The following is a 20134-nucleotide window of genomic DNA, read 5'->3' on the forward strand; positions in this document are numbered from 1 at the left end:
AAAATGACATTCAATTGTATGAATATGCGGTCTCAAACTTCTTAAACATGGAATTCATGGTACGATGGCAGGTTTGACTAAGGGAAAATTCCCAGAAATGTAAATCAGTAGGCAAATTTAATATTAATGCCAAAAGGACAGAAGCTGTTCATAAAATATGTATGAAATTATTAAGCCAAGCTAGTGCAATTGGTTACTGGTATTTTGTTTGGTTAATATAGTGGGACCACGTAGAGTTCAATTCCAAGTTGTACTAGTACTAGTAGTAGTCAGGTCATGATATATATATATATATATATATATATATACGTGTGTGTGTGTGTATGTGTGTAAGGGCCGAAAGATATCAGTCAAATAGTACAAATCCGTGGCCTCTTTGTTTGTATTTTGGCTTTTTATAAGTAGTAATCTCTGTGGTACTTTTCATTGTGTGTAGCCAGAATCTAGCTTGATCAATAGAAAAATCCCTTTGCCTCTTTGATCATTTTTCTGTGGGTTTGTGATTGATTAATGATTATCAATTTGGGTCCATCAAAATTGTGGCACATCACTTGCCGTCTCTATTGCACTTAATCATGGAGAAAATTTTCAATCATTTCCTTCAGGGACTCTTCTTGCTGTATTTTGTTTCAGCTTCCTTAGCCATGACCACAACCAATATTACCACTGATCAAGATGCTCTTCTTGCGTTGAGAGCTCACATCACTACACAGGACCCTCATCAAATCCTGTTGAAAAACTGGTCTGTTTCTTCCCCTGTATGTCAGTGGGTAGGAGTCACTTGCGGCTCTCGTCACCGTCGAGTAATTGCCTTGGATCTTTCCAATATGAGTCTTAGTGGCATCATACCACCACGGCTGGGAAATATGTCATTTCTGGTTTCCCTTAACATGAGCAGAAATACTTTCCATGGAGAACTGCCGCATGAATTTGCTCGGTTACGCCGGTTGAGAGTGCTTGATTTAGATGTCAACAATCTCAGTGGAGAGTTTCCTGAGTGGTTTGGTTTCCTTCCTCAACTTCGACTATTATCTCTGAATAGCAACGGTTTCACTGGCTTCATCTCACCATCCTTGGCTAATGTTTCCAAGCTAGAAACGTTAGGTCTGTCATTCAACTATCTCCAGGGAGATATTCCAACAGAGATTTTCAACATTTCCTCACTGGAATCGATTTTCTTCCAGAATAATAGTTTATCTGGTAGCATTCCAGATAATATGTGTCGCCATCTTCACAGACTTCAGCGGATTGACCTGTCAGGGAACAAGTTAAATGGTCAAATACCATCAAGCACACATAACTGTTCACAACTTCAATTGCTGGACCTTTCTTCGAATTACTTCACTGGATTCATACCAAAAAAAATTGGCACTTTGAAGGCACTTGAGCGGCTATATCTAAGCTGGAACAGTTTAGAAGGTAACATCCTATTTCTGCATGAGCGAAATAATATGAATTCTTCCTCCCCCCCCCCCCCCCCTCCCCCGGGGACAAGAAAAAAATTAAATAAACACAAGTTTAAGTGTCATAATAGAAGTTTTAAGGAGAAAACTCTTTACAGGTATGAACTCTTTATACTCCATTCCAAGTTTAGAAGGCATATGTGAATCTTCTTAACATCTCTATATACTATACTTTCTTTTCTTCCAGGTGAAATTCCAAAAGAGACGGCTAATTTAACTATGCTGAAAGAACTTGACGTTGGTTACAACAGCATAACAGGTAGACTAGGCGTCCATTATCAAAAATGAAGAAAAAAATTATAATGGTGCTACTTTAGAAGCATTCAAAGCCTTCATATAGAATTTTATTGTGCTAATGTTGGTACCGTAATTTGGTAGGTGCAATACCCCAAGAGATCAGCAAGCTACGCAATTTGGAACGACTCTACTTGTTGGTGAATAACTTAACTGGTTTCATTCCAATGCAGATCTTTAATCTGTCACAGATAAGAATTTTCAGTCTTTCAAGAAACAAACTTTCTGGCAATCTTCCAAGGATGGGTTTTCCAAATTTAGAGGAGCTTTATCTCGCCGAGAATAACTTCTGGGGACCAATACCGGACTCCATCTCCAATTGTTCTAAACTGAAGATAATAGAATTTGCTTATAACAACTTCGCAGGTTCTATTCCCAACTCCTTTGGGGATCTAAGACTCCTAGAAATTCTATCTCTAGGAGCCAACAATTTAACGAGTGACTACTCTTCATCTAGTTCAGAGCTGAGCTGGATCAATTCCTTGGCAAATTGCAAACATTTGAGAGTACTTATCGCGAGTGAAAATCCGCTTAACGGCTTTCTTCCAAATTCTATTGGCAATCTTTCAACTTCGCTTGAACAACTTTCTGCATACAATTGCCACTTAAGGGGCAGCATTCCGGATGAAATTGGCAACTTGAGTGGCCTGACCATTTTAAGTCTGTACAGTAATAAGTTAAGCGGGATGCTGCCAATTACCATGAAAAATTTGGAAAACCTTCAAGGGTTAGATCTTCACGACAACAAGTTGAGCCAAACCTCCCTTGATTATCTATGCGTTTGGCAAAACTTGGCCGTAATATATTTTGGAGAAAATCAAATTTCAGGATCTATTCCAGAGTGCATAGGAAATGTTACTTCTTTGAGATATCTTTACCTAGGTTCCAACCTGTTAAACTCTAGTCTGCCTACCACTATATGGAACCTAAAAGATTTGTTGGTGCTTAACCTCTCCTCAAACTCACTGCGTGGAAGTTTACCTCCTGAGATTAGGAACTTAAAGGCAGCAATTTCTATTGATTTGTCAATCAATGAGATTTCAGGTGGTATTCCTAGCTCCATCGGAGATATGGTGAACTTGCAGAACCTTTTATTGGCATACAACAGATTGGAAGGATCAATCCCAGTGTCAATTGGCACGACTTTGAGCTTGGAATGGTTGGATCTTTCACACAATCATCTCACAGGTACGATTCCAATGTCAATAGAGAACCTTCGGTCTCTTGTTTACTTCAATGCCTCTTACAACAAGTTAAGAGGTGAAATACCATCCAAGGGCCCTTTTTCAAACTTCACTGGAGAATCCTTCATTTCAAATGAGGCACTCTGTGGAGCACCTAGGTTCCACGTTCCCTCATGCCCAAGTACTTCAAGTGGTCGATTGAGGACCAAAAGGTTGCGTCGAACCATATCCGCTGCCCTTGGAGCATTTATATCAGTTGCAGTTGCCATATTTGTGGGATTCCTGTATCTTAAACGCGCAAAGAAAGAACAAGTTCCTAGTGAAGGGGTTCTATCGTCAGTTGCAACCGAGGAAAGAATCTCGTATTACAAACTTCTACAAGCAACTGACGGGTATGATGAGAGCAATTTGTTGGGCACAGGAAGTTTTGGATCAGTTTATAAAGGCACCCTTGATGATGGGAGGATTGTTGCAGTTAAAGTGTTTAAAATTCAACAAGAAGGAGCATTCAATAGTTTTGATGCAGAATGTGAAGTATTGCGCAATGTTCGTCATCGAAACCTGACAAAAGTCATTAGCAGCTGCTTAAATAGAGACTTCAAAGCATTAGTGCTTGAGTTTATGCCCAACGGAAGTCTTGAGAAATGGTTGTACTCCCACAACTATTTTCTAGAAGTCATGCAGAGATTAGACATATTGATTGATGTGGCATGTGCACTGCAATATCTGCACTACGGTTATTCGATTCCAGTGGTTCATTGTGATGTGAAGCCCGGTAATGTGCTCCTAGATCACGATATGGTTGCCCATGTGACTGATTTTGGTGTTACAAAGTTGCTGGGGCATGAGGATAGCATTACGTACACCAAAACATTAGCCACACTTGGCTATCTTGCTCCAGGTAAAGCTTCTTCTTGGTATAGCCACTCTGCTTTTTTGCCTTGAAGTTAATCTTAGAAATCCCAAATTCCAAATCTTTTGGATTACTATTTTTGTTTGTAGAGTATGGACTGGAAGGACTAGTATCAACAAAATGCGATGTCTACAGTTTTGGAATCACGATTATGGAAGTCTTTACAAGAAAAAGTCCCAGTGACGAAATGTTTGGCGAAAATTTGAGTCTGAAGAGTTGGGTGAGTGATTCTATGCCAGATGGACTGGTTCATGTTGTAGATGCTAATCTGCTGAGGCCCAATCATGAAAAGTTAGACTGCATCTCATCAATCATGAAAGTGGCTTTGAATTGCACAAAGGAATCTCCAAGGGAGAGAAGCAATATGCATGATGTTCTTGCGGATCTAAAGAAGATCAAAACTCAGCTACTGCCATGTTCAAAAGAAGGTCCATGTCCTCCCAAAAATTACTAGTTCTACCGAGTCTAAAGTCATGTTATATATAACTAGCCAGTTACGTTACGGTTGTATTTGGTGCAGATGTGTGTGATTGTTGTCTTTTTTTCAAAATTTAGTGTATATTTAACAATTAGATTTATTTATACATTAAATTGATTTGCACAAATAAAACTTACGAGCATAATAAAATTAGATACTAATACACTAATGTATAAGAAATATAACAACCGTATGACCATACAAAAATTTCAATCACACTTGTCCTTGGTATAGATATTTAATGATCTCTAGAGTTTAGATAACTAAACTTTTCATTAAATTTTTTATTGATTTTGCAAGTGAACTTTTCACTAGAATTTACTTTTGAAAAAAAAAAAAAGAGCATGAAATGACAAGACATACTATAAAGACGGTACAATTTATTAATCGTCACGTGAGTCAAACAATGTAATTGCATCACTATAGGTCCAAAGCAAATTAAGCGTGCCGTAAATTAGGTGGATCATGATTTTCACAAATTTAAACAATAATACTATAATGAACCAAACAAGGCAAAGATGAATTCAATTAATCACAACAATAGCAAGTCAATGACACCTTACCAGGATGAAAAAAAGAATTACCAGACAAACATGAGAGCAAAAGATCTCAATTTGGCTTGGAGGTACTACTTGTAACCAAAGAATAAGACACCATTCACTTGATTAATTTTGTTCTTTTCCAAAAATTTTAGTAGAGGGAAAAGGAAAATTACCATGAGATTGCCATGATGTAATGATCCTGACGAAGTGTACATAAAGTTTTAAGAGAAAGAAATGTTTATCCTCATAAATCGTAAGTACCAATCACAATTAATGACTCCTATTTTTTAGTTCGATTTGGTGCCCCATCTACACCAAACTGATTAAACCCCACTATCTCGAGATGGGCTCTCTCGAGATACTTTTCCCTATCAATATTTTCATTAAAAAAATGTATATAGTTACTGCACTGTCAAAATATTATGAGGGTTGTCGAATTCTAGTTGATTGGAGATGGATAGTTTTAGTTCACAACTTCTAGTTTCCTTTAATTTATTAAATTCGCAGCAGATGTTAATCTTCTTTCGTTCTTTTTCCTCTTCTCTTCTTTTTTGTAGACCTACTTAGTGTGTATAATGTGATTTTCGATGACAAGAAAGTTACCATCAAAATATCTACTGTCATTTAACTCTTGGGTTAATCTTGCATACGCAGTATACAAGAATAATCCTTGACTTATTGTTGTGAAACAAGATACCTACTTGAATTAACTCTAGTATGTTAAGCAAAGTAAAAGTATATGCAAAATGACAACGAAACCCCCTTATTCATTTGTAAAGCACATACATCACTTTAACATGATCTCAATAATAAGAAGTTCATATTCATACATTTACAAGTTAGAAAGCACGTACAATCCTACACGTGTAGCAAATTTAACAAACTTATGCCCTCAAGAAGTCATGGTGAATTTGGTTCAGCAACAGGTGCAATAGGGCCCCCAGGAGGGGAACAGACACAGGGGCAGCATTTGCCTGGAGAGGGTGGTGGTGCGCAACAAACACAGCGAGGACAGATTGGGGGTCGCACCAGAAGTTCTGCATTCAAAACCAAATCAAATAACACAGAAACAGATTATGATAATGTTGGGATTCAAGCGCGAAACAAACGGCTATTAAGACATCAAAAATTGATATCAAAAAAGCCAATTTCCTAACACATACAGGTCAAATTATTTTGTTCATGAACAATTTGAATATATTGATCAAGATTGGGTTCTAGTAATTTTTTATTAGGCACATGATACCTCGGGTTGGTCTTGTTGCCTCGCATGGTAACATCAGCTTTGGAGTGAGAAAAATGGCGAAGAGAATGAGGATGGCCACAGCAGCCCTTGGAGAAGAGATTAATGCCATTGTGGGCAGCAGAATTACCTAGCTGAAAGGGTGGTTTGGTATATTTAGCTGCACACTCATGAGCGCATATTTATAGGGTTTGGACACCATCAAATGATGCAAGTACCTAATTTTTTTTTCCCCGTAACTGCAATAATGCATTCGTGTAAACACTTCTGTAAGTGTCCGAACTCCAAATTTTTATTCATTTAACAGACTTCATGAAAATTCTTCTCCTCCAGTTATAGCCATGGGTGGCCTAATTGTTGGCTACTGTCCACGGATGTTATTGTTGACTTGCATGTAAGAAAATATGTGGATTAAAAGCATTAAATCCCCCTTGACTTTATTCTCAGTTGCACTTTACCGCCCTCAATTCAATAAATAGACACTTTACCTCCTAGTTCACGTTGTAGGACAAAAGTGCCCATTCTTTATTAATTATTATTATATTTTTTCTTTTTTATCCTTTTTTTACTTGTCCCTTAAACATGTATGTATGTATGTATGTATGTATGTATGTGTGTGTGTGTGTGTATATTTATATTTTCTCCTTTCTCTCATACAATCAACTACTTTCTTTTCTTTGCTATTATTATCTATATATTAATTTTAAGGGATAATTGCAGAAACCTCCCCTGAGGTTTCTGACATTTGCACTGACCTCCCCTGTGATTTGAAAAATTACACTGACCTCCCCTGAGGTTACTAATCTTTTGCAAATTCAGTCCAAACGATTAAAATATTGTTTTAGGGAGTGAAATTAGAATTTTTTATCAAATTTGTCCTTTGTTCTACATGTCCAATGAATGACAAAATACTACAAATCAATTAACAATTAATAAACTTTAAGGAGTATAGTTTATAGGCAAATACGCATTACCTATTTAAAGTACCGGCTCTTTATGGGTATTTTACTTTTTAAACATTTAATTTAATACAAATATTTACGCTCAAATACATATTTGTATTTACTTTCAAATATTTAATTTTTGTTAAATATAAAAACTACCAATCTTTCTTCCGTAAAAATATTAATATAACACTTTTTCAATTTTAATTACAAACATTTATGTATTTAACATAAATTATATGATTCACAATAAAATGCCCATAAAGAGCCAATACTTTACTCATTTAATGGATGAAAGCCATAAAGAATTAATACTTTATGGGCCATTTCTTTTTTTAAAAAAATATTTAATTTATATTAAATAAATAACCTACCGATTTCATTTTTGCAAGAATATTACTGTAACACTTTTTAAATTTTATTTATAAACATTGATATATTTATCATAAATTAAATGTTTGAAAGTAAAGTATCCGTAAAAAGCCTGTACTTTAAATGAATAATGCGTGTTTGCCCATAAAGAGCCGGTAACTATTTAAAGTACCGGTTCTTTACGAGTATTTTACTTTCAAACATTTAATTTAATACAAATATTTACGCTCAAATACAGATTTGTATTTACTTTCAAATATTTAATTTTTGTTAAATACAAAACCCACCAACCTCTCTTCCGTAAAAATATTAATATAACACTTTTTCAATTTTAGTTACAAACATTTATGTATTTAACATAAATTAAATGATTCAGAATAAAATGCACATAAAGAGCGAATACTTTACTCATGTAATGGATGAAAGCCATAAAAAATTAATACTTTATGGGCCATTTCTTTTTTAAAAAAAATATTTAATTTATATTAAATAAATAACCTACAGATTTCCTTTTTTGCAAGAATATTACTGTAACACTTTTTGAATTTTACTTACAAATATTGATATATTTATCATAAATTAAATGTTTGAAAGTAAAATACCCGTAAAGAATCGGTACTTTAAATGAGTAATGCGTGTTTGCCCATAAATTATACTCATTAAAGTTTATTAATTGTTAATTGATTTATAATACTTTGTTAGTCATTGAATATGTGACAGCCCCACCTTCTCCTAAGGCGAACCAAAGGGGTTAGCGGACTGCCTGCCCAACTCTCGCCAAGACTAACGGGACAATTCAATACGGTTTAAAAGTTCCGGAACATACAAGCACGCTTAGACAAGTCAAAATTTCAAAATAAAAAAAAACGAAAACGGAGTCGGCCATGAATAGTAACCGACACGTCAAAATCCAACCAAACATCAATCAAATATATACATCTTGAAATTTAGCATTTACATACCAAAAGGACATACCCAAGTTGTCCAACAAGTTTATACAAGTACGGTTTGCAAATTACAACTTAGCAGTTTTGGTTGGATCCAAAATGCACTTAGAGTTTGCTCAAAAGGAGCTATTCAAAATTTCATTTACATAAGCTCAACTCGGCAACCAACATTCATAGACTTTCCAAAAGTAATCAATTTCCTATAAGGAAAATAAAAGGAACAGAGTGAGCTTACGCCCAGTGATATACTATCACTCAAGCAGCAAAGTTCATATAAGTATCAAGTTTCTCATTCCAATACATCAAAAGTAAGCAAAGGCACATATCAATAGTGGTGATAAAAGGATACGGGTGGCTCTCAAGAGCCCCTTTCCTCGCTTGCATTCTTGATCGGATCTCATTGACCCTCCGTCAATGTTTAAGAGTAACCAACCGTAGGCTCCACTTTACGTCCATTCCTTCCACCCAACATACCCCTACCGGGCCCGAACTCCAAACAGTAGAAATTTGGTAATACTCGAGTATACCGGAATCAAGAGTCTCTCTACTACAAGATTCCATATAACAGTCCCCATAGCTCGTCAACTTTCACGACCAAGCCCTCGTTGGCTCGATTCAATCGACTACCAATGGGGTTGAGCTCAGTGGTAACAGTAAAAGTCGTTGGATCCTCGTCCAAACGACACCAAATCCAGTTTTCCATGTGCATTTCAAGTACCACAGTGAAACAGTAGACAGTCGTATATAATACAAAAGCGGGTGAGGGCGATCAAGTACACCCTCATTTTAATCAGTTTCAACAGTGCAAATAAGCTTTCAAGGCATCAAATTCAATATAATAAAGCCACATTGTAAACAAACAAGTGAGTAGTATACTCACCAAGCAAGCAAGTGAAATTTCGTAAACTTCCGCCCAAAGAGCGTCTTTACTCACTGTCACGCCCTAAAATATTCAAATAAGTACAATAAGACTCGATGACAAGTCATAAACCAATTCCACATACTACCAAAATAGGGCTCCATAAGAATGTATAAGCACTAGAGTAAACCAGGGAAATCCGGAAATGGAATTAAGCTCTCAACCATAAAAACAGTTTTTGACATCATTTTGCGGTTTTGGCACCATTGGCACTACGATTATCGGATGGAGGTGCAATACACACCGTTTCGAAACTAAGAGGTAGGGATACAATGTTGAAGAAGGCCACTCAATCCAGTTTGTAGTGCAACTAGGTCAAAAGATCAATATACCAAACCAGCACCGTCAAAACAGGTTTATAAACCGCATTTTGGTTCAAACATCATAAGTCAGGCTACCTAAGTCCAAATCAAGTGATTCCAAAGCCACCCGAAAGCTAAGACATCAGGCTACATTTATTAAGAAGACGTCAACAACCAAATCAGAAGTATTCCCAACCAAAATAACCAATTACAGAAGCCATTATCAAGTTCGGGTAGAAACAGGGAAGCAGGGGTATTTCGGTCTTTTCACAAGCTACGCTACTCCGATTGACCTGAAATTTTGTAGGAAACTCTAAAATATCATTCCCTACAACTTTCATGTTTTAACCCAAGGCCAATTCGGCCTCTAACTATGATGAACAGTGCCAGGCAGAATGAGGGGAAATGAAACCCTAGTTTCCACAATTTCCTTCCAAAACAGAAATTTTCTGCAATTAACCACACTTTCCACCTTCTAGCTTCCTTCAATATCATTTCCAATCATCATACATAGCCACACAATAATAATCATATGAAAACAGAAAAATCACAAATAAATATAAAACTTCACCAATTTCAACCAAAAATCACAAAACAACACCTAATATCATAACTTCAACTCACAAAGGTCACTAATTAAGCATTATTGGAAAGAAAAGAGAAGTCCCTTAGCTTCTCACCTTGTAATGCAAGAGAAGGAGCAACTATCCACCTTAGCCTTCCAAACAACTCCACCAATCACCTCACAATCACTAAGTGAAGGGGTTTTATGGAACAAATGCAAGATTAAATGGTTGTTTTGGTGGATTTGAGCAAGAATAGAGCTAGGAATTTGGAGAGTTTTCCTTCCTTTCTTCCTTGGAGAGAGCCAGCTTCAAGCTTGCAAATTTGAGGGATTTTTGGGTCAATTTTTGATTTATTGGTAAAAGAATAAATAGTGGTCAAAAAGTGAAATCAACCTCCAAGTGACACTTGTCACTTTTAGTCAAGGCATGGTTATCTCCTTGTTCCTCTCACACCAATCCACTTGGTAATATCTAATTATCTCATAACACCCGGTAAATTAAACACAGTATCCAAATCTTAACCTAGTTGGCCATATTTTTTCGAACTTTTCGCACTAGCGGGTCCCATGTCCGGTAGACGCTCTTAATTTCTCAAAAACTAATCGATACTAGAAAAATCACCTAAAAACTATATTTACTCATAAAAATTATTTAGAAAATTTTTCAATAAAGAAAATGCATAAAAGGCGTGTAAATAAATAAAATAAAGCCTAGAAATAAAGAAATTTTCGGGTTCTCACAGAATATGTAGCACAAATGGCAAATCTGGTACAAAATTCTAATTTCACTCCCTAAAATAATATTTTAATCATTTAGACTAAATTTGCAAAGGATTAGTAACCTCAGGGGAGGTCAGTGTAATTTTTCAAACCACAGGGGAGGTCAGTGCAAATGTCAGAAACCTCAGGGGAGGTTTCTGCAATTATCCCTAATTTTAATCTTTTTAAACTTATTCTTTGTTTATTTCTATCTTTTTTATTTTTTGTTACTAAAAGTAATAATGATCATAAAGTCCATACCATAACAAAGTATATTTATCTATGCATATAGACTATTTCATATATTACTTAACTCAATATGTCTAAAGTTTAGAATAAAATAATTTTTAATAGCAGCCATAACAAATTCAAATTGTAATAACATAGCAGTCAATCAACTATACATGAAAAAAGGTAAATAAAAATATTAGTTACCTTATTTTTTGGGATATACTTTAAATATTAAGTAATTTAAAGTTCTCATTACCTAAAAAAATTTAACGTTCTAGTTTGTTAATATCTTTTTAAATAGTTAAATTACTATTAATACACACTTTTTAATTATGGCGAGCATATATTAGTTTTTTACACTATACAATTTGTCTTGAATTTTCTAATACTGTGAATGAAAAATGAGTGAAATTATGAGTAAAAGATAATTAGTGTATTGTAATAAGTGACAGGTTGTCGAACCTGTACAATAATAAAAATCTACTCAATAAAATTATAAATTTGTATGTAGCGGTGAGCAGGGTCGAATCCACAAGAACTGAGGGTAATTCGTTTCTTCTAGAATTCAGAGCATGAGGGATTTTTGGAAAATATAAAGTAACTAATTAACCAACTAATAAAATAACTAACGGAAATTAATAGGAATTAATCAATAATAAGTACGACTCTAGCCAAATATGCAATTTTTTAGACACGATCCATTCAACTGATCATCGATGCAATGATAATTCAATTACTCATTAATAGATTGGTTATAGTTGCATACACGCGATAAACAACCAACATTTCCCTACTTTTCGATAGTCAAGGTACAACCGTTGATTATTTCCTAACTAAAAAATAACTCTAGGTACGACCGTAGGATTCAATTCCTCAATTATATTAAGAATTAGAAAAGTCCAACCCTAACCAACAAATATGCTACGAGAGTTTGTTTAAATTAGATCATACGCTTCCCTAACATGGGACCAATCATGCTAGTCGCCACTGGTATTAACCAATCAAATAATTACGGATTTAACTGGTTAAATTAGTAGTAGATTATTAAGTTAATTCAAATATCGGACCCTTGACATTCAAATAACAAAACAATCATCAAAAGTTAAATCAGAAAACATACGAATACCGATGAATAAAAGAAATAAATAAAATTAATTCAATCTCACAGATGTTTGGTACCACTTCTTCAAGTTGACCGTCAACTAGAAAACAGGGATTTAGCTACACATCCTCAAGGGAAATCTGCAGGACTCCATCGAATCTGAGTGCAATTAGGTATGTAATCGAGCCGAGTCGAGCTCGAGTATTGCTATACTCGAGCTCGACTCCAGCTCGATCGAGTCGAAAAATCTCAAACTCGAGCTTGACTCGAGAAAATCTTTAAAAGCTCGAGACTCAACTCGATAAGGCTCGACCTTTAGTCAAACATTATCGAGTCGAGTAATCAAGCTTTTTGACTCGATACCTTACTTGTAAATTTAGTATAAATTATACCCATAACAGTCATTTTATAATTATAATACATATATATTATTTAAATTATATGGCTTGACCAGTAGCTCGAGTAATCAAGCTTTTTGACTCGATACCTTACTTGTAAATTCAGTATAAATTATACCCATAACAGTCATTTTATAATTATATATAATACATATATATTATTTAAATTATATGGCTCGACGAGTACGAGCTACAAAATTCTGACTCGAACTCGACTCTAATGTGTACTCGAGTAGCTTGAGACTCAGCTCGAACTCGGTTTGACTGAGTTCAAGCCAAGCCATTGACCAAGCTACTCGCGAGTAGCTCGACTTGCTTACATCCCTAAGTACAATTGGTTTTTCTTCCTAAAACTAATGAAAAGACCAGCCGACAAGCCAAAGCAAGTGACGGCTCTCCCCCAAAAGTCATAAGAAGAAACCTAATGACTACCAATTAATAACAAATTCGGCCTCGAACTTCAACAACCGAAACTAAAATTCTAATTGACAAAGGTAACTCCAAGAATAATGCCAGTTGTTTCCTAAATAAAATATCTAAGAAAAATGGTAATTTCCTAATCTTCCGTTAATAATTTACATAGACTTTATCTTGAATTGGAAAACTCTTGAAAAATCACCTCTTGTATTACTTTTTGCTCCACCTTCCTACAATTAGCACCAAATACCAAATATAAGTAAAATCTATCAATTAAAATAATATTTGGCCAAATAAAAGAGGAAAATAATCATAAAATTAATGACAAAAATGCAACCTATCATCTAACATAACAAATATTTGAAAAAAAAATTACGTGATTAACTATCAAGAAAAAAGCTTTTTGTAAATATTTCCAACCTTGTGTTTGCTCCTAATCGTGAAAAACAACAATAGCTTAGGTACACAATAATCAAAGTTGCGCTTAAGTATATCTCCAGGCTTTATCTAGGCATGATATATTCCATTTGTTACGTTAGCACTACTTGCCAGCATTAAATCTGATAAAGCTTTTGATTAAGTTGGCTTTATAAACTCTCAATCGACTTTGGGCAAACAAAAAGCTGCTATATATGGTATCATTAAAATCTGAAGGGAAACAAATGAGTCCTAACACGAGAGAGTGGTCCTCTTGTTTTGTTTTGTTTTTTTTTTTTCCTGTTGTCTAGACACATACTAAAATCTTTCTAGTGTATAGTTTCCTTTCCTTCATCAATGTAGGACTGCCGGGTAGCCTAATATTCTCCAGTAGATAGCGGAAACTATGTCTAGACTGATGGCTTCTTGAGAATTTAAAGCAGAGAGAGAGAGAGAGAGAGAATTTATGAATTTAAATATATATATTTAATTTAATCTCTAATATATGCAGCGTTTATACTTATAAAAGAAATTATTCTTCATTCAACTTTATTAATCTACTAGTTCTTCATACAATTACTGCCAAATTATCACTTGGTGAAGAGCTTGAAGTCATCTATTGAATGTGTAGTGAGAAGAAGGGTAAATAACTTGCATATTAGTTAACGTATCAAATTGTTTCAAAGGCCTAAGAAACAACAAATTTCATTTATGTTATAGCTCCCTATGGAAGGCCTGTATGTTACAGCCCACCCTATTCAAAAGTAATGACTTGCCATCCTTAAAAATTACTTCCTACATCCCAAAATATGCCACATTTTAAGATTTTAGCTTTCGAAAATTGTGCATTTATAGTTACAATTGCTCAATTTCATCCTTCAAATTCGAAAATAACAAATGATTTTGGACATGGAAAATTAACAACTATGACAGATTTAATGGGACAAACGAATTGGTTCTTCACATTCGGTGACAAAGCCCGAACCCACAGCCATGGAGGCAGAACTTCTACCTCTATGATGAGGTCCTTTTTCGCTAAATGCAATTGAGTTTGATTTGCTTAAGCACTCTAAAATCATTTCTTATTCAAGTAATGATGAATTTTGCATTTTAGTAACTGTAAAACAATTGTACCATAGGAGAGACTTTAAAAGGAGTTGGTATTTAGGAAGACAGTGTACTAAGAGATGTGTAACTATTCCAAGTACAGGTATTTTAGGTTAATACCTAAAACACAATCAATTCAATGAAAGTGAAAGAAAACAATGTCTTTTGAGAAGTAAGAAAAAAATAGTAAAAATAAAAAATAAAGGAAAGTAGTGAAAAAGACAAAACAAGGGAATGAATAAACAAAAAATAAAATAAAATAGTAAGGGCACTTTTGTTTTAAAATATCAAATAGGGGGGCAAAGTGCTTATTTTGTGAGTTTAGGGGGGCAAAGCGTAACCAAGGATAAAGTTCAGGGGGATTGGCACGTTTAACCCAAAATATTTTAATTGACTTTAAAGCACAAAATATTTTTGTCTTGCATATTTTCAGATGCACTCTTCCAGTCAGATAAGATGTTTGCATCTTCAAAAGAAAAAGAAATATTTGCATTTTCTGGTATTAAGAATCAACTCTCCTCATATTAGTATTCCAAACCACCCCCTTTCCCTGAAATTAGTTTTATTTTATTATATATATATTCCTTTTTTTTTTTTTACTTCCAATCTTATTTTGACATTAAGATCTTAACTGTATAATCAGGCTGCAGTACTAGTTTTACAATAGTGGTAGTCTAATTAACAGAACAATATGTAAAAGGGGTGGGAAGGAGAAGCCTAAAAGTGAAAGGGGTGTTAGTGAGAATGGGATTACTCCCGTTCAAGAACAGAAGTGCAAAGAATCTTAGATATATTGCTTATGCTTCATAGCGTGCTTAATTGAGGCAAAAGTGGTGGCATGAAATAACACGACAAAATGAAAAAGAGCCAAGAAAGATGAAAGCCACAAAATGGAAATAGTGCACGATATACAAGGCATGCATGACGCACAGTTGCCCATCTTTCTATTAGAGGAGGTGTTTCAGTGCAGAAAAAAATGACTTGGAGGGGACAAAAAGTGAAACTAAATTACTAGTTGTTTTTTTTTTTTTTTACCAAAAAAAAAACCTACTAGTTGTTTTGCAATTTATTCCCTGTGTCTTAAGATTAGAATAAAAAAAATGTCCCGACTTATTAGTTAGTTACATGAGTTCGGATATGGGTACATATCATGAAAAATCAGACCTTAAGCAGACCCATGCCTATGACCCTCTTACAGGATTTGAGTCTGGGTAAAGTTTAGATTTGAAAAATTAAATCCAAACCCTACCAAGTATATGAATCTGAATTGGGTTTGGGTAAGATCCGATCTATTGACATATCTAATCTCAATTATGATCGATGGAGTAAACAATTTCCAACATTCTTTAACAGGCATAGTGCAACTAAAATCATAGTTTACTAACAAGCCGTTTGTCAAATAAATACAATCACGAAACAGACTCAAAATATGACATACAGTAACCTAGGTTGCCGGGTCAGACACAACCCCTCCGACTTGGGAGCCAGACCAGACTTCACCTCTCTGGCCTATAGGTAATGTCCCATACTTAACCCCAATAAGAACGGCTACTACCACAATACCAATTCTAAAATGGTACCAAACTCAATTACACAGCCATGCACACCAAGAGTTTTCATAATTAACTGAGTAAATAACACAATTTACTCATTTACCAATATAAACCAAACAATTTCAATACAAATAGTCACACAATATGTTTGATCCGAATTCTTTAAATATCCATGTCATACTAGGAATAACATATACTTGATAACTTTATCAAATTTCAACTCAAAACAAATAAAATGAAGCATTTTTTTACCAGAATAAATAATCTATAATATTAGACCATTCATAAATTATAGGGTTAATCACATTTTATCCCCTTAAAAGATACCACATTTCTCAGTTTACCCCCTAACCTTTAATTTTGCTCACTTAACCCCCTTTAGGACAAAATTGCCCTTGCATTATTTTGACTTTTCATTTACCTTGTTTTCCTTTCTTTTATTTCTTTTTCTCTTTCTTCTTTATTTAATTCTTCCTCTTTCCCACAAAAATCTTTACCTTAATGATTGAAATTAAAAAAGAGGAATTGCAGAAATCTATCTTCTCCTTAAAAAATTAAAAAAAATATTCAAATCACTTTCCTAAAATATAATTTTTTTAGCCTTTCAATTCTTTTAATTTTGGGTTTTCCTCTTTCCTTTATAGTTTCTTATTTTATTCTCAAGAAAATATCTTAAGATGAAATTGTGACCTGATTAATAATCATCAATTGAAATTTGTGACACGTGGCATCATACAAAAAATCAAAATTAGTTTTTGATGTCTTTTAAACCTTCACCCAGAAATATGCAATTATAAACTCAAAACAAAAATTTTCGTTGAAATGGAATTTCTATTGGGAAGGATGAAAGAGAGAAGAAAGAGAAAAAGAAATAAAAGAAAGGAAAACAATTTCATCTTATGATATTTTCTTGAAAATAAAATGAGAAACTAGAAAGGAAAGAGGAAAACCCAAAATTAAAAGAATTGAAAGGCTAAAAAAATTGTATTTTAGGAAAGTGATTTGAATATTTTTTTAATCATTTAAGAAGAAAATAGATCTTTGCAATTCCTCTTTTTTAATTTCAATCATTAAGGTGAAATTTTTTGTGGGAAAGAGGAAGAATTAAATAAAGAAGAAAGAGAAAAAGAAACAAAAGAAAGGAAAACAAGGTAAATAAAAAGTCAAAGTAATACAAGGGCAATTTTGTCCTAAAGGGGGTTAAGTGAGCAAAATTAAAGGTTAGGGGGTAAACTGAGAAATGGGGTATTCTTTAAGGGGATAAAATGTGATTAACCCTAAATTATACGATCCTTGGGTTTCTCCCAAACGATCATGCAAAGGTTTCCCGCAATCGAGGTCACGCATACCACATGCAATTTGATGTCTTTGACATACCAATGTATGGATAGAAAATTGAAAACCACCGTGAAAGAAAGCTCCATAAAAACTATCCACAATTTGTTAAACCTCAACCCAAGGTTTTCTTAACGTTTTCCCCTTAATTATTTCTGTTCAAAAAGACAAAATCTAGAGTGAATATGAGAACTTACATCAAACAACCTTGAATTAAGTTCTTTCTCCTATGATGATGTAGTTTCCTCCATTGTTTTCAAACTCGAGTTGGACCAGCCAGTTCAACTGGTCAATCTGTGAATCGGACATGACTTCAATCCGGTTAATATTTTGGTTTGATTGGACTTAAGGACTGATGAGAGCCATACGAACCATTTAAACCAGAATGAACCATTGAACCAACGGTTTTTGTTTTTATCTATTAAACTGGAAAAAAATATAGGTTCTCCATAACCCTAAAGACTAATCACTAAATGTTACACCCACGCACTTTCTTATCACATTTTGCCTCTTATCAAAATTTCATCCCTACTTTCTAGTTTCTTGACTTCCTTCAAGTTCCAAGTTTCCTTCTTTTTTTTTTGACAAAGTTGCAATCTATAACTCCAAAAGACATGATTTAAAGTTTAAACTCACTTATGTCTAATTCCTAAAGGCATGAATTTTGTTTAATTTCAGAATATTGTGGTGTTTTTAGGTAGGATATAAGATTATTTTTGGGTAGATACAATTGAAATAAAATTTATTTGTTTGAACTTATAATTTTAAAAATTTATTTGTGAAAGTTCAAGTTTTTCAAAAATATTAAACTTTTTATCAGATAAAGTCTTAAATTAATTATATGGATGTCATATTCTATGCACATATATTTATATAATTTGTTTTTAAAAAAATTTATTGACCCGGGATTGAATCGGTCCAACTGGTTGAATCGCGATTCGAACATCTTGCTGATTCAATTGGCAGTCCAAATTTCACAGCTTTGGTTTCCTCAATCCCTCTCCCTTGATGCACTTCTTGATCATTCTCTGGAACTAACCCAGTAGGGAGATAACTTAATAAATTCTAGGTTTTATGTTAACCCTTTTAATTAAACGACTAACGTAATAGGTCACTTCTTAAAATTAACTTTACATCCCTAAGGTCTACTCTTACTAAAATAAGTACACAAACTAAATATTAGTAGCTAATTAGCCCACTATGGATATGGATATTATATATAAGAAGTTTAGTCCTCTAAACTTCACGTGCCTAGATCATCAAATAGTTGAGGATATTTCTACCTCATTTCCTCCTCAAGCTCTCAAGCAGCTTCTCATCCTAAATGATTACTCCACTGCACTTTGACACAAGGAATTGTACGATATCTTAACATTTGATCCTTTGTATCCACAATTTTTACTGAATATTCTTCATAACTCAACTCCTTGCTTAACTGATGCGGTGCATACTCAATCATGTGGCTGGGGTCATGAACATATTTCCTCAATATCGAAACATGAAAAACATTATTATGTACTCCTACCAATAGCAGTGGTAAAGCCAGCCGACAAGCTACCTCACCAACCCTGTCTAAAATCTCAAACGGTCCCACGTAACTAGGACTCAGTTTTCCTTTAATGTCAAACCTCATTAGACCTTTAGAAAACGCCACCTTTAGGAAAACATGATCACCAAGTCCAAACTCTGAGCCACGCCTCCTATTATCACTTATCAGCATAGACCTTTTGTCTACTTTGAGCAACTTGAAGTCTTTCCCGAATCAACCTTACTTTTTCTACCATTTACTATACAATATCAAGCCATATGAGTCTTTCCTCTCCTACATCAAGCCAGAACAAATGAGTTCTACACTTCCTCCTGTACAAAGCTTCATATGGAGCCATTTGAATACTTGTCTGATAGCTATTGTTATAAGAAAATTCAACCAGCGACAGGTGTTCATCCCAATCTCTAAGCATGTCTTCTAAAATCTATATGGTCCTTTTCGACTGACCATCAGTTTGGGGATGAAAAGTTATACTCAAATTTAACCCAATTCCCAAGGCTTTATGTAAACTTTGCCAAAATTGAGAAATAAACTGAGTATCTCTATCAAATACAATAGTGACAGGAATACCATGCAGTTGCACGATCTTATCTATGTAAAGTTTAGTCAACTTCTCGATACCCATACTAGGTTTAATAGGCAAAAAGTAAGCCAGTTTTGTTAACCTATTCATAATAACCCACATGCCATAATATCCAAGTAAGGCTGAAAAATCTTGCTTTTAGGTCCATCAAAGTAGCTAGAGTATTGGTAAACCCAAATGGCATTACTGCAAACTCATAATGGCTGTGTCTAGTTCTGAATGCCATCTTTCGAATATCCTCAGCTATTATCTTTAGCTAATGATAGCCATACCAAAGATTAATTTTGGTGAAATATTTTCCTCCCGTTAGACGATCAAACAGGTCATCAGTTCTAGGTAAGGGATATTTAGTTTTCACTGTCACCTTATTTAGCTTCTGATAGTCAATAGAAAGTCGTAAAGTACTATTGTTTTTCTTTACAAGTAATACTGGAGCTCCCGAAGGTGATACACTCAGCCTGATAACATTCTTTTCTAGAAATTCCTGTGGTTATTTTTTCAATTCCTTCATCTCCAC

The 20134-nt window shown here is 34.4% G+C and overlaps 2 protein-coding genes across 2 annotated transcripts; one reads left to right on the forward strand and one right to left on the reverse strand.

Annotated features, from left to right (window-relative positions):
• Window positions 1–644: 644 nt before the first annotated feature.
• Window positions 645–4317, forward strand: LOC113771019 (receptor kinase-like protein Xa21). The gene is made up of 4 exons (XM_027315649.1): window positions 645–1419; window positions 1651–1722; window positions 1842–3842; window positions 3944–4317. Exons 1-4 carry the CDS (start codon window positions 645–647, stop codon window positions 4306–4308), a joined length of 3213 nt encoding a protein of 1070 aa, XP_027171450.1. The 3' UTR covers window positions 4309–4317.
• A 1441-nt stretch (window positions 4318–5758) lies between these two features.
• Window positions 5759–19205, reverse strand: LOC113771020. The gene is made up of 2 exons (XM_027315650.1): window positions 18828–19205; window positions 5759–5911 (listed from the first exon to the last, which is right to left on the reverse strand). The coding sequence occupies exons 1-2, from the start codon at window positions 19203–19205 to the stop codon at window positions 5759–5761; spliced, it is 531 nt and encodes a 176-aa protein (XP_027171451.1).
• Window positions 19206–20134: the final 929 nt, after the last annotated feature.

Source organism: Coffea eugenioides, chromosome 5 (assembly GCF_003713205.1).
Source record: "Coffea eugenioides isolate CCC68of chromosome 5, Ceug_1.0, whole genome shotgun sequence".
Classification (NCBI taxonomy): domain Eukaryota; kingdom Viridiplantae; phylum Streptophyta; class Magnoliopsida; order Gentianales; family Rubiaceae; genus Coffea; species Coffea eugenioides.

Excerpts from the sequence above, each read along its gene's own strand:
- LOC113771020 (XM_027315650.1), bottom strand. The coding sequence starts at position 19,205 with ATGCTGATAAGTGATAATAGGAGGCGTGGCTCAGAGTTTGGACTTGGT. Across the intron at positions 5,912-18,827 it reads GTACAATTCCTTGTGTCAAA|AACTTCTGGTGCGACCCCCA; the intron begins GTGCAGTGGAGT and ends TTTTGAATGCAG.
- LOC113771019 (XM_027315649.1), top strand. The coding sequence starts at position 645 with ATGACCACAACCAATATTACCACTGATCAAGATGCTCTTCTTGCGTTG. Across the intron at positions 1,420-1,650 it reads AAGCTGGAACAGTTTAGAAG|GTGAAATTCCAAAAGAGACG; the intron begins GTAACATCCTAT and ends CTTTTCTTCCAG. Across the intron at positions 3,843-3,943 it reads ACTTGGCTATCTTGCTCCAG|AGTATGGACTGGAAGGACTA; the intron begins GTAAAGCTTCTT and ends TTTTGTTTGTAG.